The 18,738-nt window shown below is 39.7% G+C and overlaps 1 protein-coding gene across 1 annotated transcript in view; it reads left to right on the forward strand.

Annotated features, from left to right (window-relative positions):
- Positions 1-18,738, forward strand: part of adarb2 (adenosine deaminase RNA specific B2 (inactive)) — a 315,732-nt gene that overhangs the window by 262,688 nt on the left and 34,306 nt on the right. Inside the window, exon 4 of the mRNA XM_041813798.1 lies at positions 5,725-5,839. Coding sequence (XP_041669732.1) covers positions 5,725-5,839 — 115 coding nt within the window. The remainder of the gene's footprint in view (positions 1-5,724; positions 5,840-18,738) is intronic.

Genomic DNA, 18,738 nt, shown 5'->3' on the forward strand with positions numbered 1-18,738 from the left:
ACTGAAGATGTAGAGAAGCTGTCTGTTTTCTTTGTTTCTCCCTTATTTGTTGCTGTCACTGTTACATGATCTGCACTCAAAGTCAGAGCTAAACAGCACGCTCTGAGACACACTGATCATTCAGGCATAAAGTCAACAACATGAAATATAAAGTTCAGGGAATATCTTTCTTGTTCTTGTTTCCAGCTGTTGAAAATAAAAACATTTATCTCAGAGTTGACATGTCATGTTTTTGACTCAGCTCAATGAGAGCATCTCTTGATCTTTGACTTTTTTTTTACACCTCCCCGTTTCTTTTTCTTTTCTTTAAAATAAAATCTTTAGCCTGACACAGTCACGGCAACAATATGTCCAACGTGTCCTCCGCCCACCACAGCGCCCGCTGTGAGCTCCTCCACTGCCAGCTCCGACTGTGAGAGTGTTTCACAGCCCTGACGACGGCTGTAATGTGCAATATGTTCGCTGATTCACTCCCTCTCTGCCTCTCGCTGTCTGCTTTCACCCTTAATCTCTCTCCTCCTCCTTCTCTCTCTCTGCGTCCGACACCGAGGCATCTGTTGATGTCCTTTTAGCTACCGGGGGCTCAGTGGGTCCAAACGGCCCCCTCATCTCCCAGTTATCCGTTTACGCTGTGAAGGCCGCTGGGAGACTAAGCTCTTAATTACCACGAGAGTAAAGAGCATTAAGAGCTGGCAGAGGCGTGGAGATGATGCTCGTGTCTCTGCAGCATCTGTTGAACACTGTGGGTCTACTGTAGTGTTGATGTTCATGTCAAAATGTCCAATGAGAAATAGATTCAATTTACACGGATGCTGTGGTTTTCTACAGGGGCAGTCACACACAGTCAGATAATGCTATAGGGGAAAGTGTGAAAGGTTATATAGGACACGCCATCACTATCATACGTTCTTAAAGCCAAGTAATATTTGACATGACAGCTTTCTGAGCCTTGATACATTAGAATGAAGCAAGGAGCCCAGCTGCAAATAAACCTTATTGGTGATTTATATAACTAGATGTGATATAAAATTAGCACATGTTCACTCACAGCTTAACTTTATTACCATTAAAGGTGATAGCCATGATGCACAGTTAAGCAGAGCTACATCCATAGTTTGATTAAGCCCGTTAATGGCACTACTCGACAACGTCGTCAGTTCAGTTCCCAGAATTTTGTCCAGTTTGTTGAACCAAGAGAATTAGTCCATTTCATTGTTAGTTACAGCCAGAGGTGGAAAAAGTGCATGACTGTTGAACTCAAGTAAAAGTACAGTTACTTTGGTTAAAATTTATTCAAGTAAAAGCAAAAGTACTGGTCTATAAATCTACTGAGAGGATTAAATATTTCACCATATGTCAAGGCTGCAGTAACTCTAGGGGCAGGAACTCTAACTCATTTGAAAACTTCACCCATGGTGCAAATGTGTCTCACACCAAAAACAGTTTTTGCTGTGTACATCAGCTGTTATGGGATGTGATGTGGAATCCTGTTCTCCCTGTGTGCTACTGTGTAGTCAACACTGCAGTGTTAGCTTTGACAGCTATTCTTAATTTTAGTCTTAGCCTTTTGATTAGATGTCTTTAAGCTTTAGTCACATTTTAGTCATTTCTACCCTTCTTAGTTTTAGTCTAGTTTTAGTCGACAAAACTCAAAAACATTTTAGTCTAGCTTTAGTCTGTAAAAAGTCTTCACATTTTAGTCTTTACTATCTGCCAAGCATTTATTTTCTTGCCAGAACCTGGTACCAAGTCATGGTAATGTGTTTTATGCACCCTGCCAAACCTGGGGTCCCTGCTTTCTACTACTGTGAGGCAGAAAAACTGCAGATGCATTGTTTTTTTTTTTACAGATATACTCACAGTGAAGAAATATCATTGATTTTGAGTTTCCGACAAAAACTAAATTACATTTTAGTCTAGTTTTAGTCATCTTAAAGAAAACTAAACTTAATTTTAGTCAGTTTCAGTTATCAAAACCTATTTTTGGCCAGTCTTAGTCTAGTTTTTGTCATGGGGACAAAGGCTGTCATCGAACATTTTTAGTCAGAGTTTTAGTTAACAAAATTAACACTGCAACAGAGGTGGAAAAAGTACAAGATTATAGGACTCAAGTAAAAGTACAGATACTCTGGTTAAAACTTACTTAAGTAAAAGTGAAGGTACTGATTTTAAAATGTGCTTAAAAAAAGTAGAAGTACCCCCAAAAAACTACTTAATTACTTTCCACCCTTGCTTACAACAGATAGAGTTAGCAGCAAAATTCTTAAAGTTGGATTCCTGGGTAGCTGGCACCAGAATTACTGGACAGTTAAAGTTATTGGTAATTTTTTCTATCATTTCAGGCCCACAATTCAAGTGATATGTCCTGTCTAAACTGTAACAAAGCTGCTCGCAGTGGTTAACAGCTTTTGCCTTGCTGCCACAAAGCTCTTGAATATAATGTAAATGACAGTAATCTGATAGAACCCACAGCACCTCATAGAACAATAGCACCATGGGTTAAGGACCATTTTGATCTAGAAAATAAGGACAAAGTTGTACACATGGATCACAATATACTGACATATAACCAAAGTATTCAGTGATGATAATCAGCACAGGAATGTGAACATTAGCCTGAAAATAAAAATCTAAGTCCAGGATCATAGCACTGCTAACGTAAGCCACATTCTGTAAACCAACTTCACATCATTTACCACATGCCGCTTTGGTTCCATCCTGAAAACAGTGTTTGATTTTGACTGTTTTTCTATATATTTCCTTAACTTTATTATAGTTAATAGAGATGTAATGGTATTGTTAATATCATGGTGATAGACAGAACTCAGTGTCATCAAGAACATGTGGCCGTTTCAAACAGTCGGTCTGCAGGGCAAAAAGTGTAAGTGCAAGCTAAGGTAATTAGCTAAGTGGAAGTGGGAACTACAGTTCCCATCGGTCCTTGCATACCCATCAGTGCTGGCTTGATCTAAAAGCGTGAAAATGGTGGATGCCACAAGTGCGGAGAAAGAACCGGTCTACTGGGAGAACCGAGCTACTGACATTTTTGGGCATTTTGGATTTTCCGGTGACTTTCAAATCAGATGTGTGGAAACATTTTGGTTTCCCAGTGTCAACAAGTGGGAAAGGAGAAAAGGTGACCGGCAAACAAGAACAATATGCAGACACTGCCAGACTGCAGTGACACACTTGATGGGAAATATGAGTAAAATGAGGAGCCCCTTGGCAAATCGTCACCCATAAAAGACTCAGGAAGATGTGAGAAGCAGAATCCAGCCAGTCCAAAAGACTCATCAGGAGGCGTTCACAATCCCACTTCACCACAACAGCACGAGGGTTCAACGGATTGAAAGGTGCATTGGTGAATATATTTTATATATTCACCAATGCAGTGCACCAATTATATTTTCAGTGTTGGACAACATAGATTTGAGAAGTTTAGAAGACACGCTGGAGTCGTAGAATAAGTTTCTATTTTTAAGCCACTTTCTGCCATCTAGGAGCACACTATAGAGTTGACATAGTTTACATGGCATTTGTTTTCATACACAGTAGTAAAAGCAGGCTGTAATGTATGGCATTAAGATAACCCTATGTTAGTGTGTGCTTCAGCTCATTTTACAGTGTTGCAGTGTGAACACAGAAAACCTCAGAGGACAAAAATGGCAAAGTACTATTTTATCATCAGAATTGCAACATACAAAACAAGCAAGAGGTATGAAAGCACACTTAGTGGTTGTGTTTATTGCTTTACTTCTACTTCTAAAGCTTAGGGCTATGATGTGTCTTTATTTCAACCACAGAGAGAGAGAGAGAAAGTGTATAGAGTAACGATGCATCCAAACTGGGGTGCTGGTAGTGCCCTATGTCTGTGTGCCCTATGTGCAGGGGATTTTGTCCTTGGGGCAGGCAGCCCAGGTTCAAATCTGGCTTGTGGCTCCTTTCCTGCATGTCATTCCCACTCTCTCCCTCTCATTCCTCACTTTCCAACCTATCCACTGTACGGTCATCGAGGCACAAAAATAAATCCTAAAAAAGTGTATGCAAACTCAATTCAAAGGAAATTATTTTCTCATTGTAGTTGTGCAAAGTTGAGGGTCAAATACACTTCGACTATTTTGAAATTGTCTTGTTTTCCCCCTTTAATCACTTTTAAAAAGCAATAAGTTATTGAGAATCTACAGTCATGGACGAAAGTATTGGCACTCCTGGAATTTTTCCAGAAAATACACCATTTCTCCCAGAGAGAAATGGTGTATTGGTACACACATGTTTATTTCCTTTATGTGCATTGGAACAACACAAAAAAGCAGAAGAAAAAAGCCAAATTTGACTTAATTTTAAACAAAATTTTAAAAAAAGGCCAGAAAAAGTTATTGGCAACCTCACCTTAATATTTGGTTGCACACCCTTGGGAAAAAAATAACTGAAACCCATCGCTTCCTATAACCATCAAAAAGGTTCTTACACCTCTAAACTGGAAATCTGGACCACTCTTCTTTTGCAAACTGCTCCAGGTCTCTCAGATTTGAAGGGTTCCCTCTTGCAACAACAACTTTGAGATCTCTCGATAGGTGTTCAATGGGATTTAGATCTGGACTCATTGCTGGCCACTTCAGAACTCTCCAGTGCTTTATCTCCAACCATTTCTTGGTGTCTTTTGAGGTAGGTTTCGGGTCTTTGTCCTGCTGGAACACCCATGACCTCTGACGCAGACCCAGCTTTCTGACACTAGGCCTTACATTGCAAATCTTTTGATAGTCTCCAGGTTTCATGATTCCTTGCACACAGTCAAGGCACCCAGTGCCAGAGGCAGCAAAACAACCCCAAAACTTCTTTGAACCTCCACCATGTTTGACTGTAGGTAACATGCTTGGTGTGACAAACACAGGCACACAACACAAAGGTTGAGTCAACTTGTATACATTCTAACTGGCTTCAGGTACGATTTTTATATTGCCAGCACCTGTTACTTGCCACAGGTGAGTTTAAATGAGCATCATATGCTCGAAATGAGATGATTTACCCATGGTTTTAAAAGGGTCCCAATAATTTTGTCCAGCCCATTTTTGAGTTTTTGTGTGAAATTATGTAAATTTGGGCTTTTTTCTTCTGCTTTTTGTGTCGTTCCAATGCACGTAAAGGAAATAAATGTGTATACCAAAGACATTTGTAATTACAACAATTTCTGGGAGAAATGGTGTATTTTCTGGAAAAATTCCAGGGGTGCCAATACTTTTGTCCATGACTGTTAAATCGAGTCACATCAAATCTAATAGTCAGACGGAATCAAAGTGAATTAAACCAAAACAAACTGTTCTATATTTTAATGAATTATCAGTGAATAAAATTATAGGCAGGGATCTGATTTATTTAAGTTAATACTCTGTTTTCAACATGTGTGCAAACTACAGAATGCATGCAAACTATTGTGTGATACAGTAAAGGAAACTAGCAGGACAAATTGGTTTCTAAATATCTGTGCTGTTTCTCATATGCTGTTTGATTGTTTTTTCATTGTTATTTTAGCAGTTTTTCATGAATGTTCAACTGAGTTATTTCTATTCTTATAGCAAATTGACATTTGGGTCATTTCACAGACACTCTTGTATGGAGCAGAGTAGATCAGGACTTAGAATATGATCCAGCAAAATGAAGCCTGTGCCGTCAGTCTCAGTGGATTCTGTGTCTGATAGAAATTAAGGGAGCGATTGTGTTTTTCAGGACTTTGCCGATTCAATATTCCACCTGGTGAGGGAGAAGTACCGGACGCTGGTGGGCGGCTGTAGTCCTGCGCACACTCGACACAAATCCCTGGCAGGCATCGTAATGACCCGAGGTATGGCAAATTTCATTGACTTTTATATTTCACTTTGAATTATTGAAGTGGTGCAATATACAGAGAGGGAGGACGAGGGGTGGAAATGAGGAGGGACAGGAATTGTAGATGGAGAGAGAAATGATAAACTGGAGGTGGGAGGAGAGAGTCGGTGCTGTAGCAGGAGAATATACCTTCCTGATAAATTATTGACTGTTCAGAGTCTCAGAGGAGAAGGAGACATGGTAGTGAGTGTCAGTCAACCCCTCTGCAGGCTGGACTCGCTGTGCTCAGCCGGCTCTGACAGCAGCTCCTGATGCCACGGAGGAAATCTTAACTAGATCAACTTAAAACTTAATCTGAACCCCAGCTGAGTGACACAGAGGAGGAGGAGGAGGAGGAGAAAGCCAACTCTTCTCCTTTCCTGCAGCATGAAATAATAAGTTATTACCTCACATTCATCTTTTATGCTTTATTCATCTTTTATGTGTTCTGTTTGTTGCTCATTACATCTGGGTCTCCCACGTCTACCCAAAGCACACAAAACACACAGCCACAAATAGTACTGTACATTCACACACTGACACACTTACTCTCCACACCTCTCATAGCTCACATAATGCTCCTGAACAACGGAATGATTTCACGCCGAAATCAAGCTGCTCTCTCTCTGAAGTCTGACACACTTTGATAAATGTTCCATGCTTGCATTAATTCAGTTTAAGTAAATTTGTTGTTAGCTAGCTGCTGTTACTGTTAGTCATTGTTGTTGGCATGAATGTTATCTATTATTGTTGCTCATTATCATAACTTGCTCTAAGAGTTTGTTAGTCTGATTATTTTTACTATTGTGTTGCCCGTGCACTCCATTTTTATCTTTTGCTGAGCCCCTCTCTCATTCCCACATGTATAAGCCTTGTTTTTAGAGTCCTGGCCAGCAGTGTGATACATCACCTTGGCACTGAATTCGTCATCAGTTCTGCCACCTTATGTACGACATGCAGGAAAGGAGCTACAGGCTGTTTTGCTCCACGTCTAGTTTTGTTTGTTAAAGTATCTTGATAAATGATCTGTTGTCTAGACACAACTCAAAAAAAGACGTAAGTTTAACATTAGACCTACTCACCAATCACGAGGGGTCATTTGGACATTTTTGGTCTAATTCGCATCAGTCTGTCAAAGCCTTAGTACGGACAAAAAAAGTTGTTGAAATGTAGAGTAAATTAGATTTAGTCCAAGTGTAGCCCAGCTGAAGTGGTTGAAAACTGGGCGCTGTTTAGTCCTTCTGAAGGCGGCCTTACACCTAACAACTTTTCCGTCAATTTCAAAGCGGCAGACAAAATTCCAAAATCGGATTAAAATCATGGGAGTCTTGCGTTGTCTCAGTTGTTAGGTGTAAGGTGGTCATAAGCAGTCTGTCTTCAGTTTTCAGTGAATGCATGTAGTGTTGATCTCTGAGGCGGCTGTGGATCAGTAGGTAGAGTCGGTCGTCTTGCAATCAGGAAGTTGTGGGTTCAATCCTACAGTGACATGTTGCTGTGTCTCTGTCGGTGGCGTGTAAATGTATATGGATGGGACTGGATGGGATTAGCTAATACGGGTGGCCAGTTCTCCATAGCAAAACTCTGCCATCAGTGTGTAGAATGAATGGAGTGAAAGGGTGTGAATGGGTGGGTGTGGCCTGCAGTGTAAAAGCGCTTTGAGTAGTAAGATGACTAGAAAAGCACTGTACAAGCTCAAGTTCATCTAACTTTGTAGAGACAATTGATCTAAGCTCCGCCCACTGCCATTTCAAATTTGGGGGAAAGTTTTCCCATCATGCTTCTGGTGGGTTGTTTAGATGTGTTTTAGATGCATTTATAAATGTTTAGATGTGTGTTGCACAGTGAGCATTATTGGGATTCATTTGCTCATGTTTCAGATAAATTATTGTTGTTTCTGTGTTCTTCTGCACCATGAGTGTAGCCATCCACTAAGGGTAGGGTAAATGAATAAAATGTTCCCTAATTATTAAAAAGGGCAACAGTTGGACCAGGAGCCATTGTTTGGATAACCCTGATATAAGATTATAACCAGTGTAACAGTCAGATATTTCCAACATTTTAAGACACATCCACGTGTATAATCACATCCTAACTGATGTTTATAATATAAAAGAAGAAATCCTTCTGTTCTCTCAAACAGAGAGTGATAGTAACTTAATAAGAATGTCACATTAAAGTTAAATGGTTAAAAGAAAACTTTTCACCTCAACTTTCTCTCTCAGTCTGTAACAGTCCATGCAGTGTTGTGTTTTTGCTCCAAACTGTGACGGTTCTCTCCTCATGTCCCTCCATCCTCGCTGTCTGTCCGTCTGCCTCATATCAGACCGCTACGTTAATGCAGAAACATATTGGCTCGTTAAGCAACTGAAGGAACTACAGTATCTACGGGAGGAACTATTAAACTAATTGATGCTCAAATGTAACATCAGTTGGACTATGGGACTCTGTAATAAAACTCTGTATATGAACCAACTATATTTTCCCTTTCAACAAACTGTGTGGCATAAAGACATCCTTTCAATGTTTTTATTGCACTAAAACACTAATATCACTGAACAACAAGTAATATTTTATAAAATAAGATATTATACAGGACATTATCTTATCCAGGAATAGTATAAGGCCCCTGTAGAGGAATGCATTTGACTAATTATTACCACTGTCAGATTTAGTCATTTGTTGGGGTAATGCTGCTGTTATTTTTAATGGTGCTGAGATGAAATTTAGGGGATGCTGAAGACCCCTCAAAAAAGTCTAAAATTGCCCATGGGAAGATCCATCCATCTGGCCAATATCATTACTGCTTATGCCAATAGGGTCATGGGAGGGACTGGAACCAATCCCAGCTGTGTTGGGCAAGAGGCAGGTTATACCCTGGACTGGTCAGCAGCCAATCACGGAGAGACTAACATTCTTGCTTGGATTTGCGCCTACAGAAAAATTAGAGTCTCTAATTACACAGAGTACTCAGAGAGAGCCACCCTATATAGGGGGAACATGGAAGCTCCACACTTACAGGCTCTTTATGACAGAGATTTGAATTAGGAACAGAAAAAAAAGATATACAACAACAGTCACGCATGAGAGCATTCAGCCTTCAGTTTTTGTGGGATTTATAGAAAAATGACCACAAAAGCTGATGCTCAGGTCTGCACATGTGCAGAGCTGGCTCACTATCTCACACTCACACACAGACCCACACAGAGCAGTGTTATCTCCCTGTGTGGCTGCAGGCTGTGGGGTGCAGGGGTCAGTGAGGAGGGGTCGGTATCTCTGCTGTCTTTGGAGAGCTGCAGCTCATCAGTTCAGACTTCAGTGGGACCGCCGCTCGTCCTGACCTAATCCAATCCCTCTCCTCTCTCTCCTCTCCTCTGCTCTCCTGTGCTCGGCCTCTCGGTAATTGCTTCTGTTTGTTTATTAATAGCAGCTGTTATCTTCAGAGATCCAGACGGAAAGCTGCCAAGTATTCTCAGCGAGGCGGCGGCGGTCGCAGCGAGGCAGTGTGGAGGCCGGCGTCCATACAGTCAGACACCCAAACTTGACAGGAACACTGGGGAGTCCTGTTCCCTCTCTCTCTCTCTTTCTGTCCCTCTGTGCCTTTGCCTCGAGAATATTAATCAGGGTCCGTCTTTGAACCGTAGACACACAGCGACACCCCCCACCCTAGCTGGAGTCCCGCCGAGACGGTTGAGCCGCAACCTGAGTGAGATTAGCCTCGCCACCAGGCTGAGAGCCGCCAGACGACCGCCAAAGTAAACCGCCTGCACACATTGTCAAACAGGGTGGAAAATCTCATTTGAATCGATCTGAGATAGCATTGGCTGCCTGGAGATGGTAAACAGAGCTCAGATGCGCTCAAAGACATGAAAAATCAGGGACGACCCTGCTGGAAAACACTATAAGACGTTCCTTTTCCCCTTTTTAAGTTGTTTGTGGACAGGATGAGAGAGGTGTCTTCTAAAGCTTTTTATTCAGTGGGATGATGGGACTCAGAGTGAGAAAACACCAAAGACCTCAAAGTATGAGATGAGACTAAAGGGTTTCAAACAAGCTACAAATGACAGTTAAGCTGTACTTCTTCATCTGCATATCAGTTTTCAAACATGGGTTTTCTTCACTCTTTATCTGTTTTCCGGCTGTGACAATTCTAACATTTAATAATCACATCCAGCAAAAAAAAGCAGCTTCCTAGGAGGCGAATAAAGTAAAAGAAAATAGCAGAGATGTGCTGCAGAGAGATTTTTAAGAGCAGGATTTTACAAAGATGCCTTTATATGTTCAGAGTTTCTTTAAAGCTAATAAAGATTCAACAGGGTGCAGACTCAACTCCTGCCAAGATGATTTCCTGCAAGTGCTGAGATTTTCTCTGATTAAAATGACTTTTATTTAATGATGATAATCAGTGTTATCATGCAAAATCATGTGATTGAAGACGGCATGAAAGATTGGATTTATGGAGCTTTAAATGACTTCACTCAGAGTTGACCTTGAGAGATTATTCTGCTTTAGAAGAAGATGTTTTAAAGCTGGCTTTATGCTGCTCAGAGATAATGGGACGCTTATTCAGAAAGTTTTTTTTTTTTTTTTTTTGTTACTCTTAAAGAATGAAAGGATTCAGATTTTAGCTTTACACTGTCTGTTAATTACATTTTACTTGTGTTCAAATGTTCATAAATAGTTCATGGTCATGTCATTTGTTTGAGTTTTACTGACAGACTTTCAGAGTTTCAAGTTGTCAAAGCAACTCTTCCTCACTTTATTAATCAGAAATGGCTTCTGGCAGATTTTGCTCAAGCTATTCAGGATTTTGAAGGTTAAAAAGTTCAAAATAGTCAATTAAAGTACACTCAAAGTCTTTTTCATCAAAGCATACATCTACTAGTACAGGCAAAGGGTGTTTCAAAAAAGTTTAATCTTTTCAAAGTTGCATCCTTCGAAGTTTTACACTTTTTTCAATCTATTATCTGTATGTTTCTCTGTTAACAGGTTTTTTTATTGTGACTTTCAAGAAAACAGGTTTTACTTTCCTGTATTCGATAGATGACATGTTGCACTGCAGAAGTGTCCCAAGTAAAGTAAAGCTTTTACAGAAGTAGATGTTTTTGACTGTGGTGGCCAAAATAGGGCGGCATGAAGTGTGAAGTGTTCACACACAGACTAATGGCGTTTATTTGCCTTATATCTGCCCTTTATATCAAAGAGGTGTTCTGGCTCAGTAGTTAGACTTGTTCATCTCTCAGGGTCAGATCCCCAGCTCCTGCAGCCATGCCTATGTGTCCTTGGGCAAGACACTAAACCCCGAATTGCTCCTACTGCTGTATCAATGGCATGTGAATGGGTTTTGCTACTATGCAGGCAACTCTGCTTATCATCAGAATAAATAATAGAATAAATATGTAGTGAATGTGTATGACTAGTGAGCCTGCAGTGTAAAGCACTTTCCATACCATTTACAACCTTCACTCTCATATCTTTTTTGAAGTATCAAACAGATGGAGTATGTGTATCCAGCTTTTACTTTTTACAGTAAAAAAATGGCAAGATATAAATCTGTGTTCGGTTCTTTGAGGACTAAATTTCTACACTAAAAAGAACAAATGAGATGTTACATTTACAAGATGGTATCATGTAGTTTCTACATAATTAATTTCCTTTTATGTGATTATATCATGTTGATTTAGCAGAAAATGAGAGAATTTCACATTTATGCATTTCATTCACGTTGAGTCAATACTAACACAAACTGTACTCTATGGATTTACTCCTCAGTAGCAGCTATGTCCTGTGTTTTGTAGCTCTGATTGGCCCGTAAAGATGTGACAGACAGAACTTTCATCCAATCACCCTCCGAGTTTTTTTTCAAAGGCTGTGCCCTTACCCAAACGCTTTCTATGAGAGGTTTACCAGATGGATGTGTGAAACAAATCCATCTTGCGTCTCAGGTTATTACACCAGAGGACTTTGCCTAAACTTTTAAAAGACTCTAAATAGACTGACATCTGAGATCCCTTCGCATGTAAATGTGACGGATCATCATCTGACAGTGATCCAGTCTCTTTCTGTGGTTAATGAGCTGTTCATTGTCTCTGGTGATATAATTACTCTTGATCAGTGCTCTATACACTCCAATAATGGGTACATTTTACTTGTTGGAGACTCATGGCTGGTCTAGTGTTTAATGGAGATATACGTCATAAGATGCAATGTAAATGGAGGGTCATAACCCAAAAGTGGGTTGCAGAGCTGTTGTCAGTAAGTCGTTGTTGTCAGGATGTGTGTCTGGGAATAATAGTTGTGATTAAAGACTGTGCTGCACCTTTGTTTCAAGCATCTACATTTTTTACAGTGCAGTGTGCATGCAGTAGAACAGTAGTTCACTAACACCACAATAAAGGTGAAAATGTATCGTTATTCTGGTTGCCACATCAATTAAATGGCAGAGAGAGCAGGTAGAAGTGTAAAATTTGTTTTTATTCAGACAGCCACTGGGAGATTTGCGAAAAGGACATTGAATGAACCATGATTTTGGGGACCAGAAGGGAACAAAAACTTCTGTTTCATCAGCGTTTCGAAGGGAAACAGCCTGATAAAACTCATGATTATTTCATGGATTGCTTTTGTTCCATTTTATTTTAAATGAGGACCATCCTATGCACTTTCAGTCCCTCAGTTCTGAAAATCAGCATTTCTCATTAAATAAATCACAGCAGTTCAGTTTTTGGAACCCACCTCTCTGCAATCCCAATCATGGTTCAGGATTTTGGGGTTGCCCTGATTGTCCCTGGCCATGTTAAAATAAAAAAAAATAAAATACAATATGCATTTGTTGTTTACAAATCTGTTTAATTAAAAAATAAAATGAACCTTCATGAGTCAATACAAAACAAAAATCACGTCCATGGAAAAGTTTGTTTGCGGCTCATCATATAACCTCTACAACAAAACTGGAGCTACTAATTAAAAAAAGTTCCATGAAAAAATAAAACATTAATCTTTTTAATATTTAAGAGCAGCAGGCTCATTGAGTGACTCAATGGATACATAGATAAAGTTCTTTGGAAAATATTTAGTGCATTATTGTTGGGACTCAAGTGTATTACAAGGCATCCTCAGTGTAGATAATAAACGTTAGTAGCATTTAATTCCATTCTTTCCTTGCAGTTCTTTAAGATAAACACAAACAAAACAAATGATGGAAATTAAAGAAATTATAGATATTTTTGTCATTCCTCACGCTTTAGAGGGCAGGAGTGTTAAAAAAGGTTGGTCTGTGTTGCGTTATTGGAGAGGAGCTAGTGTTTTAGGAGCTCTATATTTACACAAGATTAAAAGTCTGAATATTTTAGTCCCAAACTTACTTCGTTCTTGTGTGTCCCTGTTTGACGTAGATTATCTCACGATCCTTTTTTCCTTTTCTCAAAGAGTCCAGCCCCTTTAATCAGAGGCCTGGCCTGTGATATCAAATATAAATTTGGTTGAAGCTGTGAGGTCGAACAGCCTGATCGTCTGTCTCTCAGTCTGCTGCAGAGCTGGGTAATGTAGTGTGATGCAGTCTGCTGCTGAGAGGACATTTTGCCAACATGCACACTAAGTTTTGTGGTGATATTAGTTGAACATCAAACACAAACACAGAGATAATACATGCTATATCTAGGTATAGGTACATGCATTCGCTCCTGACTATCCTAGACATATAACAGTAACACAGTTTATCAAAGTGTTGAGTTAAGGTAAAAGTATTTCCATCATGTTGGGCTATGTTAAGATGACACTATGCTATTTTTATTGCCTTACTCAATGGTACAGTGGGAGTAGGTGGCACACAGAGCAGGTGGGCAGGGCAGAGATTTGCTGTGCAATAACAAAAACAAAAGAACACATTTAATCTGCTACATGTACTCTCTGCATGGTTTAACTTTAGTGTTTTCCAGCTTTAGACCTAATGTGGAAACAGCTAATAAGTTAATGTACTGCTTCCTCCTGAGAAACTAAATCCAAACCGAAATGATTTTAAAATGCACATTTAAAAAAGAGAAATCTAACAAAATGGAAAAATCAAACTTTTAAACAATCAAAACATATTAATACACATCAGACAATAAAGTAGAACAAAATGTTTACACCAGTCATTCTCAGCTGGAGGGTCAGGACCCAAAAGTGGGTCGCGAAGCCCTTTTCAGTGGGTCGCCGATGTGTGTCTGGGAAAAAAATTGAGCCAAATTGTCTATGAGACTCCATAAAACATGCATGTTTTGTCCTGGTTAACTGTTTTGATACACCTTGTGTACTGTCTTGGGCCCAAGTTCAACTATTTTTTATTGAACACATCTGATTGACCAAAAAGATCTCCAAAATTTGGGTCGCAATTCTCCTTGAGTTGATGGTGGGTCCCTTGACTCATCCAGTTGAGAATCTCTGGTTTAGACTAACAGGTAAGATAACAAAGTTGAGTAGGCTGCTCTCATCTACAGCTGTGCATTTTAAGGTTAAGTCCCTCTTGTGTCACAATATAAGCTGTTCCAAATTATGAAAATTACATCTGAGAAAATAACTGATATGCAAATGAAATAATCCACTCAGTAAACCCAAGAATTTATTTTTTTAAACCCCATCTGAAGTGGTTACCTTAGAACAACTTGGACATAACAAACAGAAATAAATTATTTTAAGAGCTAAAATATCGATTAAAATATGCAGGGGCGTCAGTTATCTGAGTGATTGCAGAAGAGATACTGTAAGTGAAAAAGTGTAAAAATAAAAATGTGTAAGTGTGAAAGTGTAGTCAATTTTAGAAGCAGGTAAAAAGAAAACAATGCCTGGAAAGAAAAAGTACAAATGTTTATAAAAGGTGGAAGAAAAGGTGCAGTTCTCTGGAGGATTTTCTGGTTGCAGAAAGATTTCAGATTTGTCTGTTTCACTCCACTGATCTTAGCACAGATTTTAAAGAAAGTGTTCAGGCTTTTTCTGTCTTTTCCTATAAAGCTGTGAAACCAGCAGATAAAAGCTGATAAAAAACGACAGAGGATTACAAGACTGAGAGAAAAAGAATTTACTTTCACAGAAGATACATTTAGTTTTGATTCTTCTTCACAGCAGCTTCAATTTTCAAATTAAATTTCAGATGAACAATGAACAGTTTCCCCATTAATATTTATTTTTATTATTGTTTGTAAGGTAGATTAATAGATTTGACTTAAACTTAACCATAAATCACATGCACCGGACCACACTACTATGCATTAAACATGCTGTCCTCAGTCTAACTGCTAAAGATGCAAGAAAAAAGCTCCTTCACCAGACTTAGTTTTAACTTTAGGTTCGCTAGGACGCCCTGCCGATGATCTGAGGGATCTTATTTGACAACAGTCAGTGAGTAGGTCAGACAGTGGAAGATTTTTTTTTTAGGAAAGCTCTATTTTCCCTCTTTCTCTGTTGGCACAGAGGCTGTTACAGTAATCTTAACCTGTAGCTGAGAATGCATTGGCATTTCTGGGAGATGGCATGAAGGACCAGCTTGGAAATGTTTAAAAGTGATAGAAGGCTTTGTAACAAGGGTTATGTGATGCTGAAAATTTAGGTTTGTTTCCGTTACAACACCAATGTTTATAACATGTTTAGAATTAATTTGTGAATTAGAATTAGGCTACAATCAACCCCACATTTACTTTTGTAATTTACTGCCAAGTTTTTGCTCTCAGGGTTGCTTACTTAGCCCCAGAAGTAGAGAAACTGTTTTAATATAGACATCAAACTCTAACGCATCAGCCGCATGGTCTGGTACTCGTCCCTTCTATGTATACTCTGCTCTCTGCCACCCATATTTCCTGTCTTTCTTCAGCTGTAATTAAAGGCAACAAGACCAAAAATAACTCCAAAACAACAAAATAAATCTTACAGCTGTAAGGTTTTCACTTTCAAGGTCAGAACAACTTTAAGATGTCAGGAAATGGGGAAGTGGGACACAATTGCATACCCTAGGTCAGTGGTTCTCAAATGGTGTGCTGTGGCTCACTGGTGTGCCTTGAGACAAGTCTAGGTGTGCCTTAAGATTTGTCTGACTTTACATAAGTACTACAACTATGCAACAACTAAAGAGACTATAACCAATGTCCTTACTGCATGCAAGCGTTACATGTTTCATTGCATGATATAGCATTGCATGCTCACTGTCCATCTGTTATCTGTTAAATATGCAAATGTAAATTTGAATGTAAAAATATAACATCTCATGCTTTTACTTAGAAAATCGGAGGTATGGTGCCTCTAACAGCTGTGAGCCACGTAGTTTTGTCTCCATGTTAGCACAAGTCAGACCATAAAAATTTATAAATGGGTAAGGAGAATACCCATGCAACACACTCCTCTTTGTAAAACAAGCTAACAAGTTTTGGGAGTGAGAAAAGTGGAAGAAAATTAAGAATATCCTCTGGTGGGACACTCCTGGTGTCTTGTCATCCTTTGTGCAACCTCTTCCCTTGTTACTTGTCCATCTTAATAGGAGCGACAGAGAGAAAATAGGAACAGGGTGACTGGGGATAAACCTGGGAAGCTGCAGTGCGTCACGTGCAGAGTGTCAGGTTGCTGCAAAAGGAAACTCTGTAATCAAACTGATGTAGCTGGCACTTGCTCACATTGCATGCAGTTGGGACTGGGACATGTTGCTACTTGCTACACATGCTAAAGAGGCTATTTGCAAGGACATTAATATGGTGTGCCTTGAGATGTCAGCTTGCTTTTTGGTGTGCCTTGGGCAAAAAAAGTTTGAAAACCATTGCCCTAGGTTATTCTGTAAAGTTATTCCGGAAGGATAACGACTAAAATCACAAACGAGTCATCGGGAGAGGGAAAAAAAGAACCAAAGATAAATAATGATATAAGCCAAAACCAAAAAGCTCCTGTTCCCATTAGCTCTGAGTTAAAGGGGGGACTAAACATTGCTGCCAAGTAGCTGACTAGAAACTAAAACTCTTGGGAAGACTGAGGAAACACTCCTTTAAAGAAACCCAAAGGCCACTATACAGAGAAGAGAACTAAAAAGGGTGGATATTGAGAGCCAGCCCCAACACAAAACTATCCTGGAACAACTAAGGCTGGCTAAACACGAGACAATTTTCAAATCTAAGGCCGGCCACACACTTAAGGATTTTAAGCCCGATTTGAGGCAAGATTGCCTCCCCGACGACTGAGTGGAGCCTCGACGCAAACAACTATTTATCTGGATAATCCCCATGTATGTGGTGCCAACATGATTGTTTTACTGCTCCAAATCACATCGTGACCTCCCAGACCCTGAGGGACAGCAAGAGGGTATCGATAGACATCCACATTTGTTAGTTTGTTTTCTGAAATCACATGATCACCAAGGTTGTTGGCTGGTCAGCAGGTGTGTGGTCTCCAGTGATCTGACAGTCTGGCTGAGTCATAGACTGTACATTCAGAGGATTAAAGATGAAAAATCATTTGACATTGTCCTCATGTCTGTGGTCTCCCTCGTCTAGTGTGTGGCCGGCCTTAAACAATTTTAAAACTTTTAAAACCTCACTTTGAAGAACGGCAGGAGAAAACCCAGGGAGATGCTTTCACTTCCTCTGGAGTATATAAGCTTGACACACCTGGCTCCATTCAGGGGCAGCCAGCTGCACCTGGCACTGCACTGATTGACTCATACTCAGTGGGTGGCCATGGTAACTTCACATAAAAGCTGTTGGACATTTATGTAAATTCTTACTATTGGTAATTAGAGAATAATGTAATGTATATGATGTGTAAATTCTGCCACCAGGGGGCTTCAAATCAAGACAATAACAAACAACATGACATCTTGAGCCCACATATTGGCCCTGCCCAAGTTAGACCAAGCCAGGAAAGAAGTGAAAAACTTTCTAATGGTCTCAACCTAAATTCAGTCACATGTAGATCTCAGTGTTTTCACATGTTTACAGTGACCACAGTCCAAGATATCTAGTGTGTCAAGACACAAGTTTTGGAATTCACTTTACAGGGTCTTCAATCTCCTCTCCAGTCACTATTGTTTGTAATCTAGCAGTAACACGCTGGTAGCTACTGCCTGACCAGGAACAGGCTCCAAGGTTGAAATTTTACAAAGCTAGGTCTGCCTCATGACAGACATGAAATCTGACCAATCCACTGGCTCCGCCCGCCTCCACTGCTTAATTCTTGTATTAAATTAAGGAGTTTACCCAATTAAAAATGCACTTCATACAGCATGTTTTCTAAATAGTAAACTGCTGCTTTTATTTCATGGATGAATTTCACGTGATGAGGGAGAAAGGCTGGTCAAAGTGGCTTCCCTGGTTCAGGATGCAGTTTACTGGGTTTAGTGTTTTTTCATTTGAGTTTATAAGCATCTGATGTTTTGTTTCATCAGGATTAAAATTAATTTCAACTCACAAAAAATTTCCTGTGCAGTTTTAAAAACTTTTCTAAGTAACAGAGAGCCTGATGTGCATTAAACATCAGTCTCATCTGCATATACATAGACATTTTCAGCCTTAAAAGCCTGGTTATAACTTAAATATAAGTTAGATTTCATCATACTATTTGCCCCACAACATCTGTTTAATTCTTGACATGGGAGTTGAGGCATTTCTCATCACTCCACTATCTACATCACTTTTCTAGTCTAAGGTGCAGATGAGGTCATAAAAAGCCTGAGTAAAATAAATACCAGTGTCAGAAAAGTTATCTCAGATGCTTTGTTGTCCTCCTGAGCTGTGTAGTGAAATATTTTATGCTTTGTCTTCCTGTCAGAGGCTGTTGTTGGTGTTGTGTAGTGAACAGTGTAGTGCCGTTGCCATAGTGAGTGTCTCTCAGAGTGTGATGTGCATGTTTCCTGACAGTGCTGTTATCCTGCGG

Source organism: Cheilinus undulatus, linkage group 19 (assembly GCF_018320785.1).
Source record: "Cheilinus undulatus linkage group 19, ASM1832078v1, whole genome shotgun sequence".
Lineage (NCBI taxonomy): Eukaryota > Metazoa > Chordata > Actinopteri > Labriformes > Labridae > Cheilinus > Cheilinus undulatus.